The sequence below is a fragment of the Aythya ferina genome (assembly GCF_964211825.1).
Source record: "Aythya ferina genome assembly, chromosome: 4".
Lineage (NCBI taxonomy): Eukaryota > Metazoa > Chordata > Aves > Anseriformes > Anatidae > Aythya > Aythya ferina.
This window is the reverse complement of record NC_140300.1, coordinates 76,304,130-76,329,077: the sequence shown is the minus strand read 5'-3', so window position 1 is coordinate 76,329,077 and position 24,948 is coordinate 76,304,130. Positions and strand designations below refer to the sequence as shown.

At 41.4% G+C, this 24,948-nt stretch overlaps 1 protein-coding gene across 6 annotated transcripts in view; it reads right to left on the bottom strand.

Moving 5' to 3' along the window:
- Positions 1-6,416: 6,416 nt before the first annotated feature.
- The window catches only part of LOC311436108 (bifunctional heparan sulfate N-deacetylase/N-sulfotransferase 3), an 83,417-nt gene continuing 64,885 nt past the window's right edge, over positions 6,417-24,948 (bottom strand). For 3 of the 6 annotated variants that reach the window (XM_084517925.1, XM_084517924.1, XM_084517923.1), the window contains exons 11-15: positions 24,088-24,258; positions 19,245-19,354; positions 15,366-15,468; positions 8,888-14,702; positions 7,763-8,510 (exon numbers count right to left, since the gene is read on the bottom strand). In XM_084517925.1, the coding sequence (XP_084374051.1) occupies positions 14,583-14,702; positions 15,366-15,468; positions 19,245-19,354; positions 24,088-24,258 (504 nt within the window). In that variant the 3' untranslated portion in view covers positions 7,763-8,510; positions 8,888-14,582. Of the gene's footprint in view, positions 8,511-8,829; positions 14,703-15,365; positions 15,469-19,244; positions 19,355-24,087; positions 24,259-24,948 lie in introns of all 6 variants that reach the window. The other 3 variants (XM_084517927.1, XM_084517926.1, XM_084517922.1) reach the window with 3 other exon arrangements.

The following is a 24,948-nucleotide window of genomic DNA, read 5'->3' as shown; positions in this document are numbered from 1 at the left end:
GCTGCAGGGACATCAGCTGGGTAAACTGTGTGTCAGTTTTCATAAATGAAGAAGGCTGCTCTTGAAAATACTGAAAAAGCACCTAAGCCTGAGGACGTTTTCTTAGGGATGAAAGTTTGTCCTATACCATGGAATTCCTAGTGCTTGGTTAGGCTGTCATGAACAAGTCTAGCCTACACTATTAAGAACATTTAAGAATTTGTTGACCCTTGCTGCACTCCCCTTTGTTTAACTTTTTAGTTCATACATGGTTGTGGAGGTTTTGTTGTTAAAGCAGGCTGATCACATTGCTTACAGTAGCATAAATTAAGAAAACACTTGTCACTTCTATTACTGGATTACATGACCATCTTAAACAGTGTGTAATTTATCTAGTTTCCACAATATTGAAGATCTATAGTTAAACGTAGTCCCTCTTAACTTCCTAAGTTTTGGTCTATCTTCCAGAGACGAAACATCAGAATCAAAGAACAGGGAAGCATTACTGGCACTGACACACAAACTCATTTAAAATACATTCTGACCTTCAACAACTCTCTAAAGTATAGGCATGGTATGTGTAAGCACTGAACCACAGATAAAACAAGATCCCATTTTCTGGGCATTATATACAAAATATCTACAACCTCAGCTGTCTTATTTCTGGAAAAAAAATAACTACAGCACCATAAAGACTTATATTTAACAAGAAGTCAGTCCTGAATAAATACTCTCTATCCTTTTTTGGTGTTAGAACAGGACTTTCATACTTTCAAGTGCTACAATATTTATAGTAAAAAAAAAAAAATAATGCTGTTACGATTTCAGATTTGCAATTACAGAACATCATTTACCATATATTAGAAGGCTAAAACAATTAGGCTGATGTAGCAGATAGGAGAACAAGAAACTCTGCATGAAATCAGTAAGCTAGTGGTAACAAAAAAGTTGGATTTTTTTTTGTGCTGAGTAACATAACAGCACATGCAGTTAGCTAAGGTATGAAGACTTCAGACCTACCCCATCCAAACTATGTACCTTCTCACATGCAGCACGTCCTATTCCATTTATTTTCCATAGAAAACAGAAGCTGATCGCAATTTCCTGCAAATGTAACAAAGCAAGGATGAACAAATTCAAAAAGAAGCTTGTATTTACCTTTGCAAAGGAAAAAGACCGGGTTGGGTACAAGGTGGAGAGGTGTGAACTGCTGGATGTAACTGCAGATGGAGCTGGGTGCAGAAAAGTAAGTAGCATCTATGAAGGTAAGAGCTAAAATGCAAGATGAATGGATGGGAAAAATAGAAAAACTGTTGTTTGGGAATTAAATTTTAAGAGAAATCCTGAAAAACAAGCCATCCTAAACCACAGAGAAACGAAAAAGCTGCTTTACCTAAGAATACCTCTGTCATTACTTCAGTAATGAAGAAAACAGATTTTAACTACCGTCTGTGCAGGGGACTGCATGCTTGTAGAAAGTTTCTACCACTGGAAAGGCTACATAATCTCTCTAAGAGCTCTCACAAGAGATATTTGCAATAAACATCAGAGTTCAAACTCTTCTATTTGACCATAACCCTGAAAAAAAAAAAAATCCTCCCTTGATTGAAACCCACTGTGTAAATCCTAAACATACAGCAAAGGAGCTCCAAACTAGATGTTCACATATCTGACCTGGAGGCCAGGTGAAGCCATCAGGCTTGTTACTTCAGCCTGTGTCCTGCCTGCCACAACCCGTTCCCAAGAATCTTAAAGCTACTTCCCCCGATGATGAGACTCAGGTGGAAATACCAGTGATTTGGCTCCCACAGGGAACTGACAGGAGAGCTGCATGGCCCTCCTGTGACTTACAAGCACTAATGCAAAAGGATCCTCAGTTACAGGAGCCAGAGAGATTGGTTTTCAAAGGGCAACTAATTAAAAAACAACTTATTATACACCGAAACTGATGAAACATTGATCAAAAAAAGGCAGCTATTGCCTGGTAAGAGGAGATATGAACATTCAAGGGCTGTGGGATAACACACAGACAGCCACAAGCATGCCATAGCTAAAGGCTGCCACCAGAAGGCCTAAACTTAGCACTTCAGCAAACTTGAAAGAAAATGCTTCTCTGCAGACCTTCATGCTATTTTCTTACATTTTGTACTCTTTATTAATACTGTTTAATGCCTTTCACATCCCTGGAGTAACTGATCTCCAACCCTACTCCTGCTTCTTCCTATTTTGTTTGCCTACATCTGGCTTTTTCCATGGAATCAAAGCCAGTCACAGAAAACAGACCTCAAAACCTGAGCAAACCACTTCACATGATGGGTCCCTGACAGACCAGCCATCCCAACTGCACCTGGGGTTGTAGCACCTTGCTGCCCTCACCTCGTTCTGGGCATAGCTGCAGCCCTCTCTTGGCCACCAGCAACCTAGCATTTTCTTGTTCAAGATAACCAAATAACTGCCCTTGTAGAACAGCTTGGCTAGCTTCTTTGAGGGCTTTAAACTAGGTAGGAAGGGGGATGGGGCTGAGGCTAGGATTGTTGGGGCTGTGCCAGGGGGAACAATGGCAAGGCCGGAGGATAAGGCAATGGCCCAGCTGAAGTGCATCTACACCAATGCACGCAGCATGGGTAACAAACAGGAGGAGCTGGAAGCCATCGTGCGGCAGGCAGGCTACGACTTGGTTGCCATCACGGAGACGTGGTGGGACCAGTCTCATGACTGGAGTGCTGCAATGCCTGGCTATAAGCTCTATAGAAGGGACAGGCAGCATAGAAGGGGTGGTGGTGTGGCTCTCTATATTAGAGAGTCTTTCGAGGCTGTAGAACTCGAGGTTGGGAATGACAAGGTCGAGTCCCTTTGGGTTAGGATCGGCAGGGACAACAAGGCTAGTGTCCTGGTCGGGGTCTGCTATAGACCGCCGAACCAGGATGAGGAGACGGATGAGGAATTCTACAGGCAGCTGACAGAGGTTGCAAAATCATCAGCTCTTGTACTCGTGGGGGACTTCAACTTCCCTGACATATCCTGGAAGCACAACACAGCCCTGAGAAAGCAGTCTAGGAGGTTTCTGGAGAGCGTGGAAGATAGCTTCCTGACACAGCTGGTTAGTGAGCCTACCAGGGGAGGTGCCCCGCTAGACCTTCTCTTCACAAACAGAGAAGGACTGGTGGAGGACGTGATCGTCGGGAGCTGTCTAGGGCAGAGTGACCACGCAATGGTGGAGTTCACTATTCTTGGCGAGGTCAGGAAGGGGACCAGTAAAACCGCTGTATTGGACTTTCGGAGGGCTGACTTTGAGCTGCTCAGGACATTGGTTGGTGGAGTCCCTTGGGAGGCGGTTCTGAAGGGCAGAGGGGTCCAGGAAGGCTGGGCGCTCTTCAAGAGGGAAGTCTTAATGGCGCAGGAACGGTCTGTTCCCACGTGCCCAAAGACGAGCTGGCGGGGAAGAAGACCGGCCTGGCTCAACAGAGAATTGTGGCTTGATCTTAGGAGGAAAAAGAGGGTTTATAAGCTTTGGAAAAGTGGGCAGGCCACTAAGGAGGACTTTAAAGAAGTAGCGAGGCTGTGCAGGGACAAAATTAGGAAGGCCAAAGCTCATCTGGAGCTCAATCTGGCTACTGCCGTTAAAGATAACAAAAAACGTTTCTATAAATACATCAACACAAAAAGGAGGACTAAGGAGAATCTCCATCCTTTACTGGATGCGGGGGGAAACTTAGTTACAAGAGATGAGGAAAAGGCGGAGGTGCTCAATGCCTTCTTTGCCTCAGTCTTTAGCGGCAATACCGGATGTTCTCTGGATACCCAGTACCCTGAGCTGGTGGAAGGGGATGGGGAGCAGGATGTGGCCCTCATTATCCATGAAGAACTGGTTGGTGACCTACTACGGCACTTAGATGTGCACAAGTCGATGGGGCCAGATGGGATCCACCCAAGGGTACTGAGGGAACTGGCAGAGGAGCTGGCCAAGCCACTATCCATCATTTATCAACAGTCCTGGCTATCGGGGGAGGTCCCAATCGACTGGCGGCTAGCAAACGTGACGCCCATCTACAAGAAGGGCCGGAGGGCAGACCCGGGAAACTACAGGCCTGTCAGTTTGACCTCAGTGCCAGGAAAGCTCATGGAGCAGATCCTCCTGAGAGTCATCATGCAGCACTTGCAGGGGAAGCAGGCGATCAGGCCCAGTCAGCATGGCTTTATGAAAGGCAGGTCATGCCTGACGAACCTGATCTCCTTCTATGACAGAGTGACGCGCTGGGTGGATGAGGGAAAGGCTGTGGATGTGGTCTACCTTGACTTCAGCAAGGCTTTTGACACCGTCTCCCACAGCATTCTCCTCAAGAAACTGGCTGCTCTTGGCTTGGACTGGCGCACGCTTCGTTGGGTTAGAAACTGGCTGGATAGCCGGGCCCAAAGAGTCGTGGTGAATGGAGCCAAGTCCAGTTGGAGGCCAGTCACTAGTGGCGTCCCCCAGGGCTCGGTGCTGGGGCCGGTCCTCTTTAATATCTTCATCGATGATCTGGACGAGGGCATCGAGTGCACCCTCAGTAAGTTCGCAGATGACACCAAGTTAGGTGCGTGTGTCGATCTGCTTGAGGGTAGGAAAGCTCTGCAGGAGGATCTGGATAGGCTGGACCGATGGGCTGAGGTCAACTGCATGAAGTTTAACAAGGCCAAGTGCCGGGTCCTGCACCTGGGGCGCAATAACCCCAAGCAGAGCTACAGGCTGGGAGAGGAATGGTTGGAAAGCTGCCAGGCAGAGAAGGACCTGGGAGTGATGGTGGACAGTCGGCTGAATATGAGCCAGCAGTGTGCTCAGGTGGCCAAGAAGGCCAACGGCATCCTGGCTTGTATTAGGAACAGCGTGACCAGCAGGGCTAGGGAGGTGATCGTCCCCCTGTACTCAGCTCTGGTGAGGCCGCACCTCGAGTACTGTGTTCAGTTTTGGGCCCCTCGCTACAAGAAGGACATCGAGGTGCTTGAGCGGGTGCAGAGAAGGGCGACGAAGCTGGTGAGGGGCCTGGAGAACAAGTCCTACGAGGAGCGGCTGAGGGAGCTGGGATTGTTCAGCCTGGAGAAGAGGAGGCTCAGGGGTGACCTTATTGCTCTTTACAGATACCTTAAAGGAGGCTGTAGAGAGGTGGGGGTTGGCCTGTTCTCCCACGTGCCTGGTGACAGGACGAGGGGGAATGGGCTTAAGTTGAGCCAGGGGAGTTTTAGGTTAGATGTTAGGAAGAACTTCTTTACAGAAAGGGTTGTGAGGCATTGGAACAGGCTGCCCAGGGAAGTGGTGGAGTCACCATCCCTGGAAGTCTTCAAAAGACGCTTAGATGTACAGCTTAGGGATATGGTTTAGTGGAGGGCTGTTAGCGTTAGGTTGGAGGTTGGACTCGATGACCTTGAGGTCTCTTCCAACCTAGAAAATTCTGTGATTCTGTGATTCTGTGATTCTGTGATTCTTTTAGGAAAGCACTCGTTACTGCAGAAGTCCACTTTCAGAGAAGAGGAAATTCACAGTACGTGCTCGTGATTATCAGCTACCAGATTTGGCAGTCACAGATTTGGAATCCTACATAGGAAACATTATATGATAGGGTTGTATGCGGAGCTGCTTGAAAGGGAAGTAACCACACACCACCAATTAAACAGGTGTAGTAACACTTATAGCTCCACACAGAACATACATTCAGCTTTATTTTGTCATCAATGGCAGCACTAAAAAAAATTTCCTATGATGACAGCTCCCTGGTCTTCCTACCAGACTTTCCTATTCCAAAACTTCACTAAATCATTTCCTGAGATCTAATCCACATTGTAATTTAAATCTGCAACTCCCCTCACATCCACTTCAAATAGGATTTTATTACTCCCTCAGTCAACTACACTAGATTTACTGCAGTGCCTACCTGATCTCAGTTCTAGCTTGATGTCTTCCCTCCCCCCCCCCCCCATCGTTTCCATTCTTTCAGAGCCATCCACTTCAATTTTTCAGTTTGGAATGATTTGCAAAGGATTTCCTTACTAACAAAGATATTCCACAGGAAGTTCTAACCAGCAGAGAACTGCTATTATCTACAACTAAGTTTGCTTACACATTTCAGAAGTGAAAGCTTGATCTTGTCCCATTCTTTAAACCACATTAGGTAAAACATCCCTCAACAACTAGAACTGAGCTATTGGTTATGTTCAAAATACTTGTCCTCCCCTGCAGCAGTAATGTCTGATTAAGACCATGTGGCCTGTGGAATGTTTCCCAGACAGAATCAGTCAGTCACTACTTTGGCCTGAAACCATACAGAGCTGCAAATACAAGGCCCAGCTACCAAGATGTGTATCCACACAACAAGCATGTTTATTTAGACATGCATCAGTGATTCCCAAGTTCGTGGGCAAGTCTAGTCTTTGTTATCAGTACACTTGTAAGGAAGAAGCAACACTTTCAGTGAAACTCAACGTCTTTTTATTGACTCATTAATACATTTGAATGCATCACAATAGCATATATTGAAATTAAGACTGTGGATGTTCACATGCATTTTCTAGACTTCCCAAACTTACCTTTGTCTTTTGGACTACACGTATACTCCTTGAGACCTTTCTAAGGCAGTTTATTTAGCAGCAGAAAAGCAGCCGTCAAAAGGTGCACATCATCAGATTTAAAAATACCGCAGTACGGTCAGCCATGTGACAGCATAGCCACTGAACAACTGAGAGATTGTAATAGCTTAAAATTTAAAGATGGCCCTAAGGCAGGAGCAGACAAATTTTGGAAGGCAGCACAGAAAAAGAACATAGTTGGGATAAGGTTAATGTAATTTGTGGACAAAGCTGTCCTGTTCCGATTGCTCATAGGGTAGTTTGTGATTCACCCACAGTGAGATTAAGACATAAAAAAGGTCAAATGTTGCCTACCAGATTACTTTTATATGTGGATCAAAAGAGAAGCGGGAGTTAAGAAAAAATGAATAGAAAAAGTATGGAAATATAAGCAAAGGGATCTTACAGATTGCAAGAGATGGTCACCACCATAGCATTCCGTTGATCTGCTGTCTTCAGTGATCTGGTGTGGAGGGTCCCTAATGTCTTGCAAAAGTACTGTCTGTTATAGTGTTCCCTTGTGTTTTTTCCCATCTGGTTTCCAGGATAATGGCATATAGCCAGTTCATCGCCATGCACATTCTTGATAGACCAGAAAGCACACACAGTAACCATGTGTATATACCATTGGTCAAGACTGCTCTTACCAGGCGGGGAGAACTCTGCTATCTCGTGGTTAGCAGGTGCTGTACTACCATTTTCCTCCTGCCCACACATGGTACTGCCCTTCAGCAGGGGTCCTCAGTGGCTGTGCACCCCCATAAGGGTAGGTGAACATAAGTTAACCTGACCAACATGCCTGCGCGCTTGCTTGTTATGCTAGCAGCTTTTGTCAAGCAATTTCCTGTTCCTCCATGTGTTTTCTTTTGTGGCCCATGCATTCCAGTCTGTTTGGGCACCAGACAATCAGAAAGAGATGCGTTTGCCACAGGGACAGGCAGGTCTACGTTGCTAAATACGAAACACTGTGAACAGTGTTTGAGACAGAGCTGCAAGAGTCAAGGCTAATTTCAAGCACATTCAGCTAGATCCCAGGTCCTCTGTGCTTTTTGTAAAGAGCAGAGAGAGACTGCAGAACGTCTAGGCTGTAGGTTTCACCTTAATTAGAAAAGCTCATTTATGTCTGAAGTGAAGTTAAGACCTAGCCCAGAAGTAGGATTTGCTTGCTCTGTTTGACAACCAGAAATACTACTGCTTGCAAAGAGCATTAATTCTAGAAGCTCAGACACATCCACCCTTAAGTAAAAGTTTGAAATTCTAGTCACAACTACTCCAAAAATACACGTTGAATTTAGCCCCATCTTCTGTCATCACAACTCCAGAATGTTTTTCCCCTGTAAAGGCAATTAGAGGCAATTTAAATTTGAGGCAATTTAATATTGCTACTGAAAACACACAAGACAGAGAACATTACTGAACAGTACAATGCCTTCCTAGGCATTGCCTTCCATGTAAGCTGCTCTGAAACAAAACTACTAAATCATCTAGACACCTCTCCCTGCTCCAGCAATTCCAGATCACTCTAAGCACTCACTTCACTAAATTAGCAATGTGCTGATCATTAAAGATATGCCCCTTGCACCGATAGTAATGCACACTTTTGCTCTTGGTTATGTTTTTCTGTCAGTAAAAGATGAGCATCCACACACGAGTCAAGTATGGCTTAAAAAAACAAACAAACAAACAAACAGAATAAATCAAAATCGAAGTAAATAAAAATCAAGCCTATACCTCGATTTCAGTGCTGATCAGTCGAAACTCTGCTAGTTTTTGTATAGTGATTAAACTGCAAAGTGGTATGAGGGTATTATTTTTGCTCAAAACCTCCCTTCCAAGAGCTTATGGAAGCACATACCCGGCCACGTGGCTTTTCGGCGGGGAGAGGAACTTCAATGGCGTCTCTGCACTTCCGGCCTCCGGGCTGATAAAGAAACCTTTAAAATAAATAAATAAATGAATAAAAAGGTAGAAAGACTCGTTTAAAGCCCGAGTTCCGACCACTTAAGGGAAAACCCAACAAGTCAAAGGACCGCCAACGCACCGCGCCGCGCCCCTCCGCCAGGCTTGCCGTGTTCCTCGCTACAGTCAACGACTGCTACCAACGCGCTGGTAGGAGCTTTGCCAATTAGCAAGGAGCTGCTCTGCCATGCCTAGGAAGGGGGACAGCCACGGGCGGCAGCCCCCATGGAGACATGGAGCGCACCCCCACCCCCCCCCTCCGCCACCGCCATTCTCCCCTCAGGCGCCCCTCACCCTGGACCCGCCGCCCTCACGGGGGGCACGAGGCCCAACCGCCGCCCCACGCGCTCACCAACGGTCGGCTGCCGCCCGCGCCGCACCAGGCAGAGGAAGAGGCGGGGCGGGGGGCGGCTCCGGGCCGTCCCTCTGTCCCTCTGCCTGCCCTCCGCGAGGAAGCGCCCACAGGAGGGCGGTGCCTGCTCACAGCGAACGTGGAAGCAGGGAAGCGGGAATGGCGGGTTTAAAACGCTTCCAGTCTGGCAATCACTTGGGAAATAACGGAAGAAATGATGGCAGGCCGGTTCTAGCAGGCGAATAGAAGTTGGTTGAGGGCTGGGGCTGCCGGGTTGCTTGGCCTCAGTTGTGCGCCAGGGTGTGGAAACACCACCAGCTCGAGTGCGTGGTTGTCCGGCGGTACCATGGGATAACTGCTAGGGCTGTACAAAAGTACGGAGACGAACCTATGCAGCCCTACCACTTCCAACAGTCCTGCCGGTGCCGTGTGAGCCTCGGCTGCTCTCACCTTGAACCGTTTGTGTACAGAAACTTATCTCCACTCTGTCAAGAGCGTGACAGCAGTGGCTCCTGCCTTTAGGTCATGATGTTTTCCTTCCAGAATGCAGTTGATAGCTGAAATACACGTACTGTGTTTGTATAAACATTTAGACACACATTTATTTATTTATTTATTTATTTATTGTACCAGAGTAAATTGAGCTTTACCAGGAGACTTAATAGTAGAGACATTCTTGATGAGACAATGGAGGAGACAGACTACTAGGTTTCTTTAAGGGTAAACAGTCTGTTTCCCTGATCTGAATAATAAAGGCTATGGGAAGCCCCTACATTATGGCTGAAATAGGCCACATCTGTTAGGAAAGACTCCTACCTTTTGGAAGAGATCTGGTAGTGACCTTGTACTACTAGACTGACAGGTCTCCTAGGTACGTAGGTAGCTGAGCAATTAAAAGTATATAAGCCTTTTCTGTCTCAATTTCTCTAGACAATGAGAGGATCAGAACAGAAGAAGGGAACTGAAGAAAGAAAATAACTATTAAAAAAGACAGAAAAGTTACTTGACAGAAAGCAGACTGGAGAATAATCAGACTCACAATATGCTTTTCAGATCAATCACCCTTAATTTGTCTAAATTCCTCCTCTATTCAGGTTTCCTTAGCCCTTGGTTTCACCTGTTAATTCCTTTCCTGTTCCTGTGCTTTGTCCTTTGATGCTGACTATTATGCTTTCTTCATTCTCCTGGTACCCAGAGACAAAAGAAGGCATCCTTTGCCTTAGAGAGGTTTGGGTTGGAAGAACTGAAAATAAATATTAAATAAAAGCAGATAAACTGTATCCAGAGGTCAGCCAGGTGTCATTTGTAGCAAAGATAGTTTCTGTTTGCTTTGTACCTTTCTGTTATTTCTTTACTATTCCATTTCTGTTACTCTTAGAGATTATAGAGATGGGTATCAGAAAAGAAGCTTAGACTTCTGAATGTATATTCTGCCTCATTTCTCTGTAATGAAAACAATATTTTGTTAACATAGGGCTTGTATTCTCTACACCTATATGAAGATATTAATCGGCTTTTGCCCAGCTAGATACTGCAGTTTTCTGTTCTGATTTCACTGATAACAGCAAAATTTCCTTTGGACATTTGTACCATCATTTAGACATTTCTCCTTAAAAAAAGTTCTTTCATGTCTGTGTAGGCTGATGCATTGGCACAACTAGTGAATCCCCAAGGCAAATAATTTGAATAAAGTCTGCTTGTTCTCTTAAAAATAGCCAAGCTCTGGACATGTTTCTATAGCACATTAGAAATTTCTGGCACAAGAAGTAAAAAAGTAAGAGAGTAGCAAAAGCAGGAAAATGAGCAGCTGCATAAAGCAGTAACATTCACTCACAGAGAGAATAAGCAATATTTTTCATTTGTGAAAACATTTCATGGTGCTCCCATGCTCCTGGCTTGTGTTGTAGCTCAGTGTCAAGCTGCTAACAAACCTGGAAAAGGACAACTTTTATAAAAAGAAAAATCACTTCCACACATCAGTACATTTTCTTATCAGAGTTTATTGTTGCACTTCAGATATCATGCCACTATCAGAATAATATCTATTTTTATTAAAAAAAAATGAGAAAAATGTTTCCAGCAATTTTCATTCAATGTGAATGACAAGAGTATTACATCTATAAACACTGAAATATCTAATTAATTTCTTCCTGAGGAAGTTTCACATCTTTAAGCAATGAAAAAGGATATTTTGTACAAGATAGTCTGCAAATCATTGAAACTAATTCTTTCTGCACAAGTAGAACTGGGAAGATATCACAGTACTTCAGGAATGTTTGTTCAAATAGTTAAGTGAATTCATATCAGACTCCATGTTTACACCCCCTAATGGTCACTTTCTACTCATACTCACACACTGATTTGTAATGGCACAGATATTTGAGGAAATCAAATTTCAGAATTGTATTTATGAAAATAAATGTGAAACTCACATAATCAAACATTTCTTAAATGAATTGCTTATGCAGTTATCAACCATGGAAACAAAAACCATAGCTGTGTTACCAACCACATTAAAACACCTGACTTTGACTAGCAAGTATAAATTTGTTGTGATAAATCACTGTTTTTTAGAATGATAGTTTATTTATAATGATAGTTTATTTCTGAAAATCAAACACTGATTGTAGGGAAGTTGTAAACAGAGAGGCAAACTTTGCCAGGCAAATTCATGTTGTATGACTTGCTTACTCAGCTGTACTGCATCCTGTTATCTGGGGGGTAACACATGTAGCTTGTCTGCATGCTTTGCTCAGACTTCATTCTTCACCAAGTTGACTGCACATTAAAAGTTATTCTGCTTTTTAAAGCTTCCTGTTAAATGTAAGAACATCTTTACATAGAATAGTTCTGGAGGAAAATAGCATGGCTTCATATCTTCTTTGTATAAACCAGTAATAACCCAGTATGACAGACTCAGAACTGCAAAGACCACTAGCCGTTTGCCTTTACTTCTCTGCTGCTCTGGAGCCTGAGCCTAGCCCACCTAGCCTACCAGCAGCTGCCCCTCCAGCACCTCTTCTGGAGATGCTAATGCTTAGCAGCTGCATCTCAGTAGGAGCTCTGACTTAACACACATCCAGGATCACGCCCTTTTTGGATACACAGTTCCAGGGCCAAAAGGTCAAGTTACTTTGTTCACAGTATTGATCCAGGTGAAGTTAGCAGAGGAATCCATTGACGATTTGCCTAGGGACTCATTAATTTTGTTTCAATCTTAGGAAGGGCACTAGGAGGGTACAACAGCTCCTCCACCAGGACTTGAGAGCCACCAAGGCACTTCTTGCCAGAGCACAACCTTTATGTGTGGCTGCCAAACCAAGCCTAGTCCACCCAAGGCACGGCTATGCATGTGGGACTTACTGTCCCAGTTCTGCTGGGGCCTTGGTTTCCCAGAGAAAGACAGAAATGAAGCTCCTGAAAACAAAGTCTGAACTATGAAAGTGGCTGAAGCTCACTTCTCCAGCACGTAGGAAGCACTCAATTTGTGAAGATCTCAGGCATTTTATAGTTCTAAAATTTTTCCAATTTTCTTCTATTATACATTTTTCTTCTATTTTAAATGTTTGATCAGGTTATATAAATGGTAAAATCAGTCATGCCAGGATGAAAAACCCAAGTATTTTCTCCAGTTAGTCAATTTACTTGTAACAAATCCATATAAATGCTTAAAGAGCTGTCCATAGCATGCAGAGAATTTGCATTTACAGATATTCAGAATTCAGAGTGTTTCTTTTATCAAATAAGAGTGTTTTAAGACATGTCAGCTTTTGGGCCAAATCTGTATGACAGTGAATATCTAAAATGAAATGTAAATTTTCATTCTCTCTAATAAATAATAAAGATATTCATCTTAAAAATGTCTACTCTAGTAGGTCCTCCTCATTAATCATGCATATTCCCTTAGCAAAAATGTGCTGCATAAAGAATATTGTTATATACAGCAAATTGGTCTAGAATTTTGCTTTACAGGCCTATCAAAACCAAGTATTACATACACAAAATCAATAAATAATAAAGTTTACCAGCTAGAGGTACAGTAAGGATCTCAACATATGTTTTCTATTTAGGGAGTAACAGACTGCTTTTCATTCTATTAACTTGAAAGTTAAATTATGAGATTACATAAATGTTGTAAAACAGCACTGAGACATAGGAAGTTTTTCCACCACCTGATGCATGTTTTTATCTAGTCATCCTAAAACAAATTATGATAATAGTACATATCTACTGTAAAAAGCATTGCATTTAGTACTGTAGCTATCTTCTGTATTCACTACCCCTTCATGCCTTTAGAAACATTCAGAGCCAAAGTTCAGTGGAGAAACAGTAAGGCCATACTCAGCTGAAATTTTGAACAGTCTTCTTCCTCAACTTTTAAGTACTATTAGAGTTTATCTCATACTTAAACTGATATTATGAGATGTGCTACTGAAATGTACCAAAAACGTAAGGCTGGATATTTGTGGTTTTTCATTATTAGAGCCCAATTTTCTACCATGACCCGTGTTTTTGTTTTTGTTTTTTGTTTTTTTTCTTCCCTAAAGCTTATTTCTAAAATTTAATACCAAATATTTTCATCTGGAAAACAGACAGATTTTTGCAGCCGACAAACTGAAGGTCACTGCACGATGCTACAGTTTTGATCAGGTTGAGGGTTCTTGGAATGCACACAGCATAGATTGAAAAGCAAATAAATTAAGGAAAAATAGTGGTGCAAATTAAGGCAATCTAAGTATGGATCTGTTTCTGCTCTTTACCAGTTTTCATTTGAGTGGCTACATTCCTGATTCACAGCAATGTACATGTATCTGGATTTGGCTGCTCATAGAAGCCAGGCGTGAAGGCAGTTATTGCACTGCTTCAGTTTGGCTCACAGTTGTTGAAATATAATACTGCTCATAAGGATTTTATTGCAACATTTGTGTTTTACATTACCAAATAAATTTCTGTTCAGATACAGGCTACATTCTGTATTTTGCCGCTGCAGTCAGTGCAAAAATTAGGCAGCAATTATGGACAAAGGCCCTTATCGCATTATAAGGGTTTGTTACTACAGGCTATAATCATAGGAAATGTATTTTTTTTTCTTTTGCTTACACTGCTTTTGCCTGTGGATTCCAGATTTTGCTCCATGTGTTTTGTTGCTGTGCACACCTAAATCGTGTATGATGGCTGTACTTCTCACCCTTATTAGTATATACTTCAGGTATTAGCAAGCTGATTCCAATGGCAGAAGTACACTTGGCATTTTATGCTACATTAAATTTTCTTATTTTATGCAAGACACAATAATCAAATGCAAAGAAAAACTGTCATCAGTCTAACAATGAACTACAAAACCTACAGGAGACACAATACTTTTAAACTGATATATAAAAATGTAAATATTTACTGTGAAATTGGACAGGTCATGTATCTCTGAAGCTTATATCAGCTGCAATTAACTTCCACATATGTGCACAGTAGTCCACAAGTCCACAGGCCCAGAAATGTTAATGAGAAAGATCTGGCCCACCAGAGGTCTAAGAAACACATGAATTTTCACAATCCACATGCCAGCATATGGAAATAATTTCTATCTTTTAGTTTTTTTTGCAGAGGTATATTTTACAAGACTTTCTGGTAGCTACTGGAGACTTTAGGTAGGATGACTGAAGTGTGGAAGAGATTTTAAAAAGACCTTTTTTCAATGCTATCTTACTTTCTGTAGTTCCTGTCTCAGCCACGATGGCAGAGGTTGTCCCAATTTGTGTAGGAGTTTTGACAGTTCCACATTGTGATCTCTGTAGTAGGTTGACAGAAAAGCCCTGCACTGATGGATATAAAAGCAGATATTTTTATTTAATAAAATGCTGTACTGTAATTGCTGTGAATTCTTAGTTTCAAAGTTTCTTTTACCTGTGTCAAAACTTTACTTTCTCCTATGCAATTCATATATTTTTTTATGATATCTACTGCATACAAGTTAAAGCTTATCAATTATAATCTGAACTTTAACAGATAATTTCAAGAAACAAAAGGTGTCCATAACAAACACTGGTGTCAAAGCAAAGGATCTGATCTGCTCTCAGATAGACATGTAAATTAAGAATTGCTCTGAAGCTGGTACAGCTACTTTGAATTTACTGAAGTTCATTTTTCAAACAGGTGCCAAATTTCAAAATTCGTTTTTATTTTTTTTCTTAAACAAAACAAAATACCACCACAAAAACAAACAAACAAAAACAAACAATCAAAAAACCCCACACCAAAAACCCAAACACAAACAAGAACTTAAATTCTTCACATTTGATATAAAGAACTAAAAAAAATGGTGCTCTCCACAACTACCTTAAAGGCCTCATTTATAGGGAAAGGTAGTCAAATAATTAATGGCTACTTGATTTTGTCTTCTTTCCTTTCTTATGATTTTGCCTTTGTGGTGTCTCACTTATGGCTAAATCCCTGTATAATGCCAATGAGTATAATGGTTTACCTCAGAATCCATCGGAGGGTATTTTCTACCTTTGCTCTTTCCAAGACACTTGGTTTTTCCTTCTTCCAGAAGCTGACACCAGAAACCTTTATGTGAATCGAACCTGAAACAAGTATTTTGTACACTTTCAACACAGAAATATAAGAAAATAAGAGCTTAAGAGCTAATCTTAAGAGCTATTTTTTGCTCAAAAAAAAAAAAAAAGTCATTTCAGGAAAAAAGGCATCAAACAAGTGGGGAAATGGAGAAGCTGAAGAGAGTTAACAGGAGCAAGGCATTAAGAACTTGCTCCAGACACAACAAATGAAGTAAATAAAGAGAAGAAAAAGGAGAGAGGCAGGAGCCAACAATTATCCTGGAAAGACTGTATCTTGCAGTGTAAAGGCTACAAGATGCTGCAAGGAGGATGCATCTCTGAAGTTTATACCAAAAAAGATGGTACCTATGTATGATACAATGAGGTGATTATTAAGATTACTGTTGGGGAAGACAGATTTAGTGTGGGCAGAGGTACTGGCATAATCACTGTAACAAAATTACTTATGTGCAGTCTATATATGTTAACATGTAGACTTTGGACACAAATTTTAGGCACATTTTAAGGATTACATCATGTCTTCCAAGAATACATTCTTAGTCTATGGAGAGTAGGCATGCAGAAAAAAAGACAGGGCTTTTGCTTGCAACACAGACATAGGTAACATCTGTGTTTGTTGTTTCAGACATATTATAGTTTGGAAGTCCAACAGAAAGCAATGTATTTACCAGACAGCTACACTGGGCTAAGCAATGGGTTTTGACTTCTCCCTTAGAGAGCTTTTGACAGCAAAGACGGAAAACACTTCTTCCAGCTGGGCTTAGGTTGATTTCATCAGCTCAATGTAACCACCATGCACATTTTTTTCTTCTTAGTTATCTCTGCCCAAATTATAAAATGTGAATCTTAAGATACTTAGCCTACAGTTCACTTCCAAATCCTTCACTCCCATTCTGTAAATTTGGTATACTGGTATACCAATATACATAAAATATACACTATTGGCATTCCTTGCAGGCAGGACAGTACAAACCCAGAAGGTACAAAACTCTTCTAATTCTTTGGAGAAATGATACACAAATCCAAGTTTTGTTTTTTTTTTTTTTGTTTGTTTGTTTTTGTTTGTTTGTTTTTGTTTCACATTGCTATACTGCAATCTCAAAATTATGAGTAAAAATAATTTGTATTATTTGTAAAAATACATGTGACAATGAAGTCATTTAAAGACAAATTAATTACTGGTGTTAGCAAGCTGGTAACAGCTGAGAAGACAAATTGGCATCAGTGCACTCTAATCAAAAAAGTTGCTTTATTTCTGTGAACATTACCTGGGTACAAAGGCTGACATAAAGGAATATGCATGCAATAGACTTAGATGCAGATGGGATTAATTCACAGTATCCAGGCCAAAGGCTTCAGTATTTAAAAAAAAAATCAAACAAAAAAAAACAAGCCACCACCACCATCACCAAAAAAAACACCAAAAAGCCAAACAAATGAAATATGTTTTCAATAGACTCAACTTCAGGGATCATTTGTCCCTTTATGTCTTTACAATGCACTTGACTATCTCACGGAAAATGAAAGTCTGTTTTGCTACCTGTGCCATAAAAGAGAATAGAATACAACTAGATGAAACCATTAAATAAAGAAATTTCTAAGAAATGAAAACATTCTTTTCTGCGAGCTTCCTATAAGGACAGATAATAGACTCCTATTGAAAAGAGTAATCCTATCAATCTTACTTTAAGGGAAACCAAATCTAAGTGTCAGAATCCAAAGAATTTGTGTACATATGTATTTATGACATACAGAGTGGATGTTATATTCTTGACTGATACTGTTGAATCTTGCAGCTAATGTCCAAAACAGAAACTAAGTCTTCTTCCTTTCTCCTTATGCATGTCAGTATTCCATGTTCCATTTGCTGAAATAAAATTCCTTTTTACTCATCCAAAATTCACATGCAGTTCATAGAATCGTAGAATCATAGAATATCCTGAGTTGGAAGGGACCCTTAAGGATCATCAAGTCCAATTCTTGACACCACACAGGTCTACCCAAAAGTTCAGACCATGTGACTAAGTGCACAGTCCAATCTCTTCTTAAATTCAGACAGGCTCGGTGCAGTGACCACTTCCCTGGGGAGCCTGTTCCAGTGTGCAACCACCCTCTCTGTGAAGAACCCCCTCCTGACGTCAAGCCTAAATTTCCCCTGCCTCAGCTTAACCCCGTTCCCGCGGGTCCTGTCACTGGAGTTAATGGAGAAAAGGTCTCCTGCCTCTCGACACCCCCTTACGAGGAAGTTGTAGACTGTGATGAGGTCTCCCCTCAGCCTCCTCTTCTCCAGGCTGAACAGGCCCAGTGACCTCAGCCGTTCTTCGTACGTCTTCCCCTCAAGGCCTTTCACCATCTTCGTAGCCCTCCTCTGGACACTTTCCAACAGTTTCATGTCCTTTTTATACTGTGGTGCCCAGAACTGCACACAGTACTCGAGGTGAGGCCGCACCAGCGCAGAGTAGAGCGGGACAATCACCTCCCTTGACCTACTAGCGATGCCGTGCTTGATGCACCCCAGGACACGGTTGGCCCTCCTGGCTGCCAGGGCACACTGCTGGCTCATATTCAACTTGCTGTCTACCACGACCCCCAGATCCCTCTCTTCTAGGCTGCTCTCCAGCGTCTCATCGCCCAGTCTGTACGTGCAGCCAGGGTTTCCCCATCCCAGGTGCAGGACCCGGCACTTGCTCTTATTGAACTTCATGCGGTTGGTGATCGCCCAGCTCTCCAACCTATCCAGATCCCTCTGCAAGGCCTTTCCACCCTCATTCGAGTCCACAACTCCTCCAAGTTTGGTGTCATAAGCAAACTTGCTCAAAATACCTTCTATTCCTACATCCAGATCGTTTATAAAAATATTGAAAAGTACCGGCCCTAAAATGGAGCCTTGAGGGACCCCACTGGTGACCGCCCGCCAGCCTGATGCAGCCCCATTTACCATAACCCTTTGGGCCCTGCCCGTTAGCCAATTGCTCACCCATCGTATGATGTTTTTATTTAGCTGTATGGTGGACATTTTGTCCAGTAGGATCCTATGGGAAACTGTGTCAAAAGCCTTGCTGAAGTCCAAAAAGATCACATCAGCTGGTTTCCCTTGGTTCACCATACGGGCGATCTTATCATAAAAGGAAATCAGGTTAGTTAGGCAGGACCTACCCTTCACAAACCCATGCTGGCTGGGACCAATGACTGCTTTGTCCCCCAGGTGCACCTCAGTAAGTTCGAGAACCATCTTCTCCATGATTTTACCAGGCACTGACATGAGACTGACAGGCCTGTAATTGCTAGGGTCTTCTTTCTGACCCTTCTTGAAAATCGGCACAACATTTGCCAGCTTCCAGTCTACCGGGACCTCTCCAAATTCCCAGGATCGTTGAAAAATAATTGAGAGAGGTTCCGCGATGACGTCCGCCAGCTCTTTCAGCACCCAGGGATGAATCCCATCCTGACCCATGGACTTGTAGGGATCCAGGTGGAGTAGCAAATCCCACACACGTTCAGGGTCGGTTGGGAGTCTGTCATCCCCACCGTATTTATTTTGTCCATTTGTCAAATGTCTACTCCAGTAACAGTCAAACTCCACATTTAGTGACTTCAGTGTATGATTTACAGGAAATCTAACCCTGTATTGTGCTCTTTTCCAGACACCAATGAATACATCCTACTACACTTACATGAGGGGAGAAGTATGAGAGGCTTTGTTTTGTAGTGACCTTATTTACAGATTAACTGGTATTTTAGGAACATATGAACAAGCAATAATGATGACAAAATTAACTCACGTTAGGGCTTCAGAGTAATTATAATGAGGAGAGACTCCCAGAAATTTCTGCACTTCATCCATTACGGTAGACGGGTCAGTTCTTAGCTGCTGTCCATCAATAATTAGCAACTACAAAAAAATAAAATAAATGGAAGTTTAATTTAAAATTCATTATGTCAAGTTTCAAACTGGAACTTCTACCACTGTCAAAAGTCATTCATTATATGATGAGAAATGCCCTAGATAATTGGTCCAGTTTTATTTGTCATTATCATTAATGAGTAGGATAATGACATGTTAATTAAATCTGAAATGATATCAAATTGGAAGCTGTTGTGGCAAAAGAGAAATAGCAGTGAAGGGCCTAGAAATATAAGAAATATTGCAGGAAACTGAATGAGACTTGTCCAGAAAAGAAAAAATGAAAAGCTGTTAGTGTCTAAAGAAATATTAATTCTCACAGACACGGGAATATAAAAATATATGTTACAGTCACATTGAAAGGCTTGTCACTGGAAATGACTGAAAAGACAAAAAATAGTAGGTAGATGTTAAGTTAAATGCCTTACTTCTGAAACTATACAAGAATACAAAATATTATGAAAAACACTTCAGAATATCAATGAAGGTAACGATGACATCATGACAGGCATGTAGATACAGAATGTGAAATACATCTCCAAGAAAGCCAGGTGCTGGAAAGCAATTTCTTCTTTTTGTAACTGCTTGATGTGGTGTAAATGCCTGAAGTAACTAGGAAAATAAAACTAACATTCACATTTTTAAGGAAAAGGTCCAGCATTGAAGAGGCTTTCAGGGTAGGGCATAACTGCATTATCTGAGCGTTCCCTAGGCTCCCAACCTTTGATGCTATCGCGCTGGGGAAACCTGGTGTGCTAGCTCTGAGGAACAGCACGGAGCGTAGAGTGGAGTGGAGACACCATGGCTAGGCTCTGTAATCAGGTGGGGCCTCGATTGTTCTTGTGCACAAAGCTGCACTTTTTGCCACCCTAAGCCAAAGACCTGTCATGTTTTGACAAATGCTGTACCCTAGTGTACTTTTTGCTCATTATAATATCATTATAATACCAAAACACACCTCCATCCCAAAAGCTACCCGCCTCCAAGGTGCGACCACCCCTCACTGAGCATGCGCCCTGAGTTTCTCGGAGCCTATTACTTTAAACGGAGACGGGAAAACTTTACACCAATCATAACTAAGATATGCTTGACTAGAGCCACTCAAGCTCCACCTAAAAGATAGAAAATAATATCAATTGGCCCAAGAGAAAGGGGATGTTAGGGAAGATACCACTGTCAGGGGAGATACCATCCTGAAGACAACATCCTTAGGACCTCCTGACTCCTGGGATCAGTCGACGGGCTGAGCCTCTCTTCCCCCCCCATTGGGACGCCTTTGGGTGAGATCTGAATACTTGCTTATAAATCTCTACAGAGTCTTTGATCCTTTTAACGCATTTATTTCTAGGCTGCACACCTGTGACACCTATAACACCTGTAACATCTGTAACATCTATAAACACCTGTAACATCCATAACATCTATAACACCTGTAACATCTGTAACACCTACAACACCTATAACACCTGTAACACCTATAACACCTGTGTATTTTATGCATACTAACTTGCTTTTGCAGACAGTCCCTTATCACCGGCAATCCAAAAGAACCTGATTATCTGTTGCTGTAATAAACCATACTTGATTGCATTGTGATAACTCTCATTAAGTGCAACAAGGGTGAGGGTGGTTATCCGTGATAGTTCAGTGTTCTGAATCTAACCAGACCCCCAGGTGGTTAATGCATTTTTGGTGAATGTCCAAACGGACCCCCAGATGGTTAATGCGTTTTTGGTGAATGTCTGAACGGACCCCCAGGCCGTTAATGTGTTGATGGTGAATGTCTGACTGGACCCCCAGACAGTTAATGTGTTTTTGGTGAATGTCCGACTGGTTCAGTACCCTGAATCTGACCAGGCCCGTAACGGTTAATCAGCTACACCCCTTAACACGACACTTGATCATATTTGCACTCACACCAGTGTACTTCAGATAGGACTACCCTTTTACCTGGACATGAATCTTCATGGAAATAAACAGTATCTGAGGATTATATCAAATGTAGCATCATGCTTAAATGACCCACCGAAATGGATTAGGCAAGCATTCATTTCCTGTCATGGAAACAGCTTTACATTTTCCATCATGTTTTGGTGATGAAAAGGAGGGGGGCAACAAATCTGCAGACGGTTCAATGGTCTCATTCCGTATGCAGTGCTGAGGCTTGCTCTTTATGCAAGGACAGAGGCTATGATTTGCTTCCAGGATTGGATAAAGCTTATTAGGTTTGCAATTCTATAAGGTTTCAGAGCATAATCAAAAGGAAGAAAATGTCTTTTTTTTTTTTTTTTTTTGAAAGATCAGTCTTTGGAATTATCCATATGTGGATTTAGAGATGTGGATTAGTGAAGTATCAAGCTGTTCAGAAATCAGTAGCTCATCCCAGAAGTCTTTCAAATCAGATGCATTATGACTGCTTGAGTCCAAAAATGAACCCGCTGTTTTACTAAGAAGTAAGGTCTGAAAGGCTTCATAGCACAGTGGTCAAAAAAGATCCCAAGTGGGGAATATTTCCATCCAAAAGAAAAAGAATGATATTTCTTCTTCAGTATTTAACAAATAGAAAAATCTGGGCCATCCCTGCTTCTGCCACGTGAAAAAAAAAAAAAGAAAAAAAGACGTGTAAGAAAAAGTTTTGCCAATGGAAATTGATTCAAAATCTTGACACTTTCAGGGAGCAGACAACAAAATATATTAGGGGAACTTTACCAATCCTTGTTGCAACTTCTGCCACTTACTATATGCCTACTGACTAAGGCTCTACAAGGCTATATTTCTAAGCCAATCTGTTTTTAGGTCTAGCTTATGTAACTGTTTCATGCTTCAGCAGTTCTCTGAAATTGCTAACAAGTTTGGATATAACCTACCATACGCTGTTGCTTTTGCAATGCAAGTTAACTCCTAATACTTTAACAGAGAAAATATAAAGCTATCAGGGCTGGTTCTTCACCATCATTGTGGGAGGCAAAATCTGGCAAAATTCTGTCTGATGATGCGCACTGTTCAGTGCTCATCAGTTACTTTGGAGAAAACCTAATGAAAATATGTTGTAGAAAATTTCATACAAGTATCATGATATGACAGTACTGTGTATCTCATGAATTCTGCAAGGCTGTCCCAAAAGAGAATATGTGAAGAATAACATCAACCAGAGGCTACAGAACTTCTTTGGCACACTCTAAGAAAACAGAAGGTATGGACTCCAGCCAAATTGTCTCAGCTAAGCAAATCTGGGCTAAACAGAAGGTTCAGGCTGCAGCCAACCTCCCTCAGCTAAAGTTATCTTTAAATGTTGGGTGAGGAGTAGTGCCAGACACACTGTTAATGTCAGAAAAATCTATTCCAGAAATAAATCTATGAAGGAGATACTGATCATGTGATATTGTCTCCCTGTTTTTGTATAGCAGATTATGTTCAGGGCTTAGGATGCAAATCTTCTGAGGCCTGATTTTACACAGGGCCAGAAATAGACTAAAAACCTGTATGTTGTATACCAGCAGAAGTTTACAGGGGAGATACAATTTTCAGATTGTTTATGCTCCATCTGTACCAAAATCTCTGGGCCCATAAACAGACACCCTCTGAGACTCAAAGACAGAAAAACTGGTCTTAACACAAAGGATATGTCAAGGATTTTCAGAGTTTGCAATAGATACCAAATGTACGTGATTAGGAGCAGCAACAGTTACAGAAAAGTCATCAGGCAAACTATGATTTCATCTTGAAAAATGGTGATGTCTGAGATGGCAAACACATTGATGTACACAAAAGTTTTATTTATACTGTTAACAAAAACAAATCAGAGGCAGCTCTTTGTTCTTGAGACTAAATGGCATAAGCATGACTTGGATCCACACTTCTAAAACCTCTCATCCACAAAACCAAACTGTTTATGTCCAGACTCAACAAACTGTTTGTGTCCAGGTTTGTTCACTACTATAATCATAGCCTAAGGAGGGTGACACAGTGGCAGTGCATGAAAGAACCAAGGACTGGGTGAAGACAATGATGCATTTAAAGATTGAAGTGTTACAGCTTCACTAGATCACATCCATTTTCATGTTATTCCTTATTTTAGATGGAAAAAAATATTGCATATATCCCAAAGTCTTCAGGTGCCAAATCTATTTTAAAGAGCGATTTTCCCCCTTCCCTCCCACATACAGAGGGCAAAATTCCAGCTTACATCACTTGGTAGTAGATGAGACTTGTTACCACTCAGAGAGGACAGAAATACTACTGAGGAGCATCTCATTATTTTCCATCTTTTTTTTTTTTCTTGCGAAGCTTGATGGAATATCTGATACTAAAAAGACCACAAAGCACTGCACGCTTAATTCTCTTTTCCTCAACATTACAGACAAGGAATCAGACATACAGTGATCAAAGCATGAGCAAATTAAAAAAAAAAAAAAGCTGTAAGCTAAAGGCAGTTCAGGATACCAGAGCATTCAATGAGCACCAATGAAGTTTCTTGAACTTCCAGATCACTCTGATCTGTTTTGCATAAGTTCTCAGCTGCGTGGAATACACAATATCCATAGCAATGTCAGGTCAGCTAATTAGAACACAGCTATGAATAATCAATGTCTTAAAGCATGTTAGAGTGTACCTAGGATATCCCCTGAGGATCAGCACTCATTAGGCAAGACTGTTACTAAGGTAATCTTTTAGGATATTATATATGTAAGTTTAGGATGTCAAGTTACAGTCTTATTCACCTGATAAGGTGGGAAGTAAGTTAGCCATCTTTCAATATGTGTAGCATACCATCCAGGTGCTAGGCATCTCTTTTGAAGAGCTCTAAGCTCAGAAGGGGCTCGAGGTCCAGCTGTGATCACCTGATAGAAACTGAATTTTAGAGCTGCAGGATCTTCATGTGATCGTTGATGCTGTAAAACAAGTTACATTGCTGAGTTTTACACACCACAGAAGTTGTGAAAATAAGAAAAAACTGGTCAGTCTTACTGACCTTGCCATGAGTGATTATCCAGAATAGAAGTTGCTTTAGGTTACTTTAGGTTAAGAAGTCCTCATCTGTATTCATTTGTTGAAAATGCTGGGATAAACACTGCTAATGTTTGTACCAAAAGAAATTAGAAGATAGACTAATGCTAGCAATAACAAAATAGAATGCATAAATGTTTGGTTTTTCAAAAACTGGGTGGCAGCTTTTGTACAAACAAATCTAGCATAACTAACAAAAATACCATGAAGCTCTGTTTCTAGTAGTTTCATATTTTATTTTTTCCAGCTTAAACAAGGCAAATAATTGGAAAGGAAAATTGGTATTTATGAGGATCATTAGATAACTCAGGTCAGAAAAGCTCTCAGTAGGTTTCTAAGTCAAGCTTGCTATTCAAAGCAGGGCCAGACTGGATTTACAGCTTTCATTTCTCCTCATCATAACAATAACAAAAAATATGTCATAAAACTTATAAGAACTTTGTTCTTTTTGGAATTGTATTTTTTGTATTTGCATTTTATCCAATTTCATGTGGACCAGAAGAATAAAAATAGCTTATTTTAAGTCAAAACTATTAACTAGGACTAGGGCTGGAGAAGTAGAAATCTATTCTGAA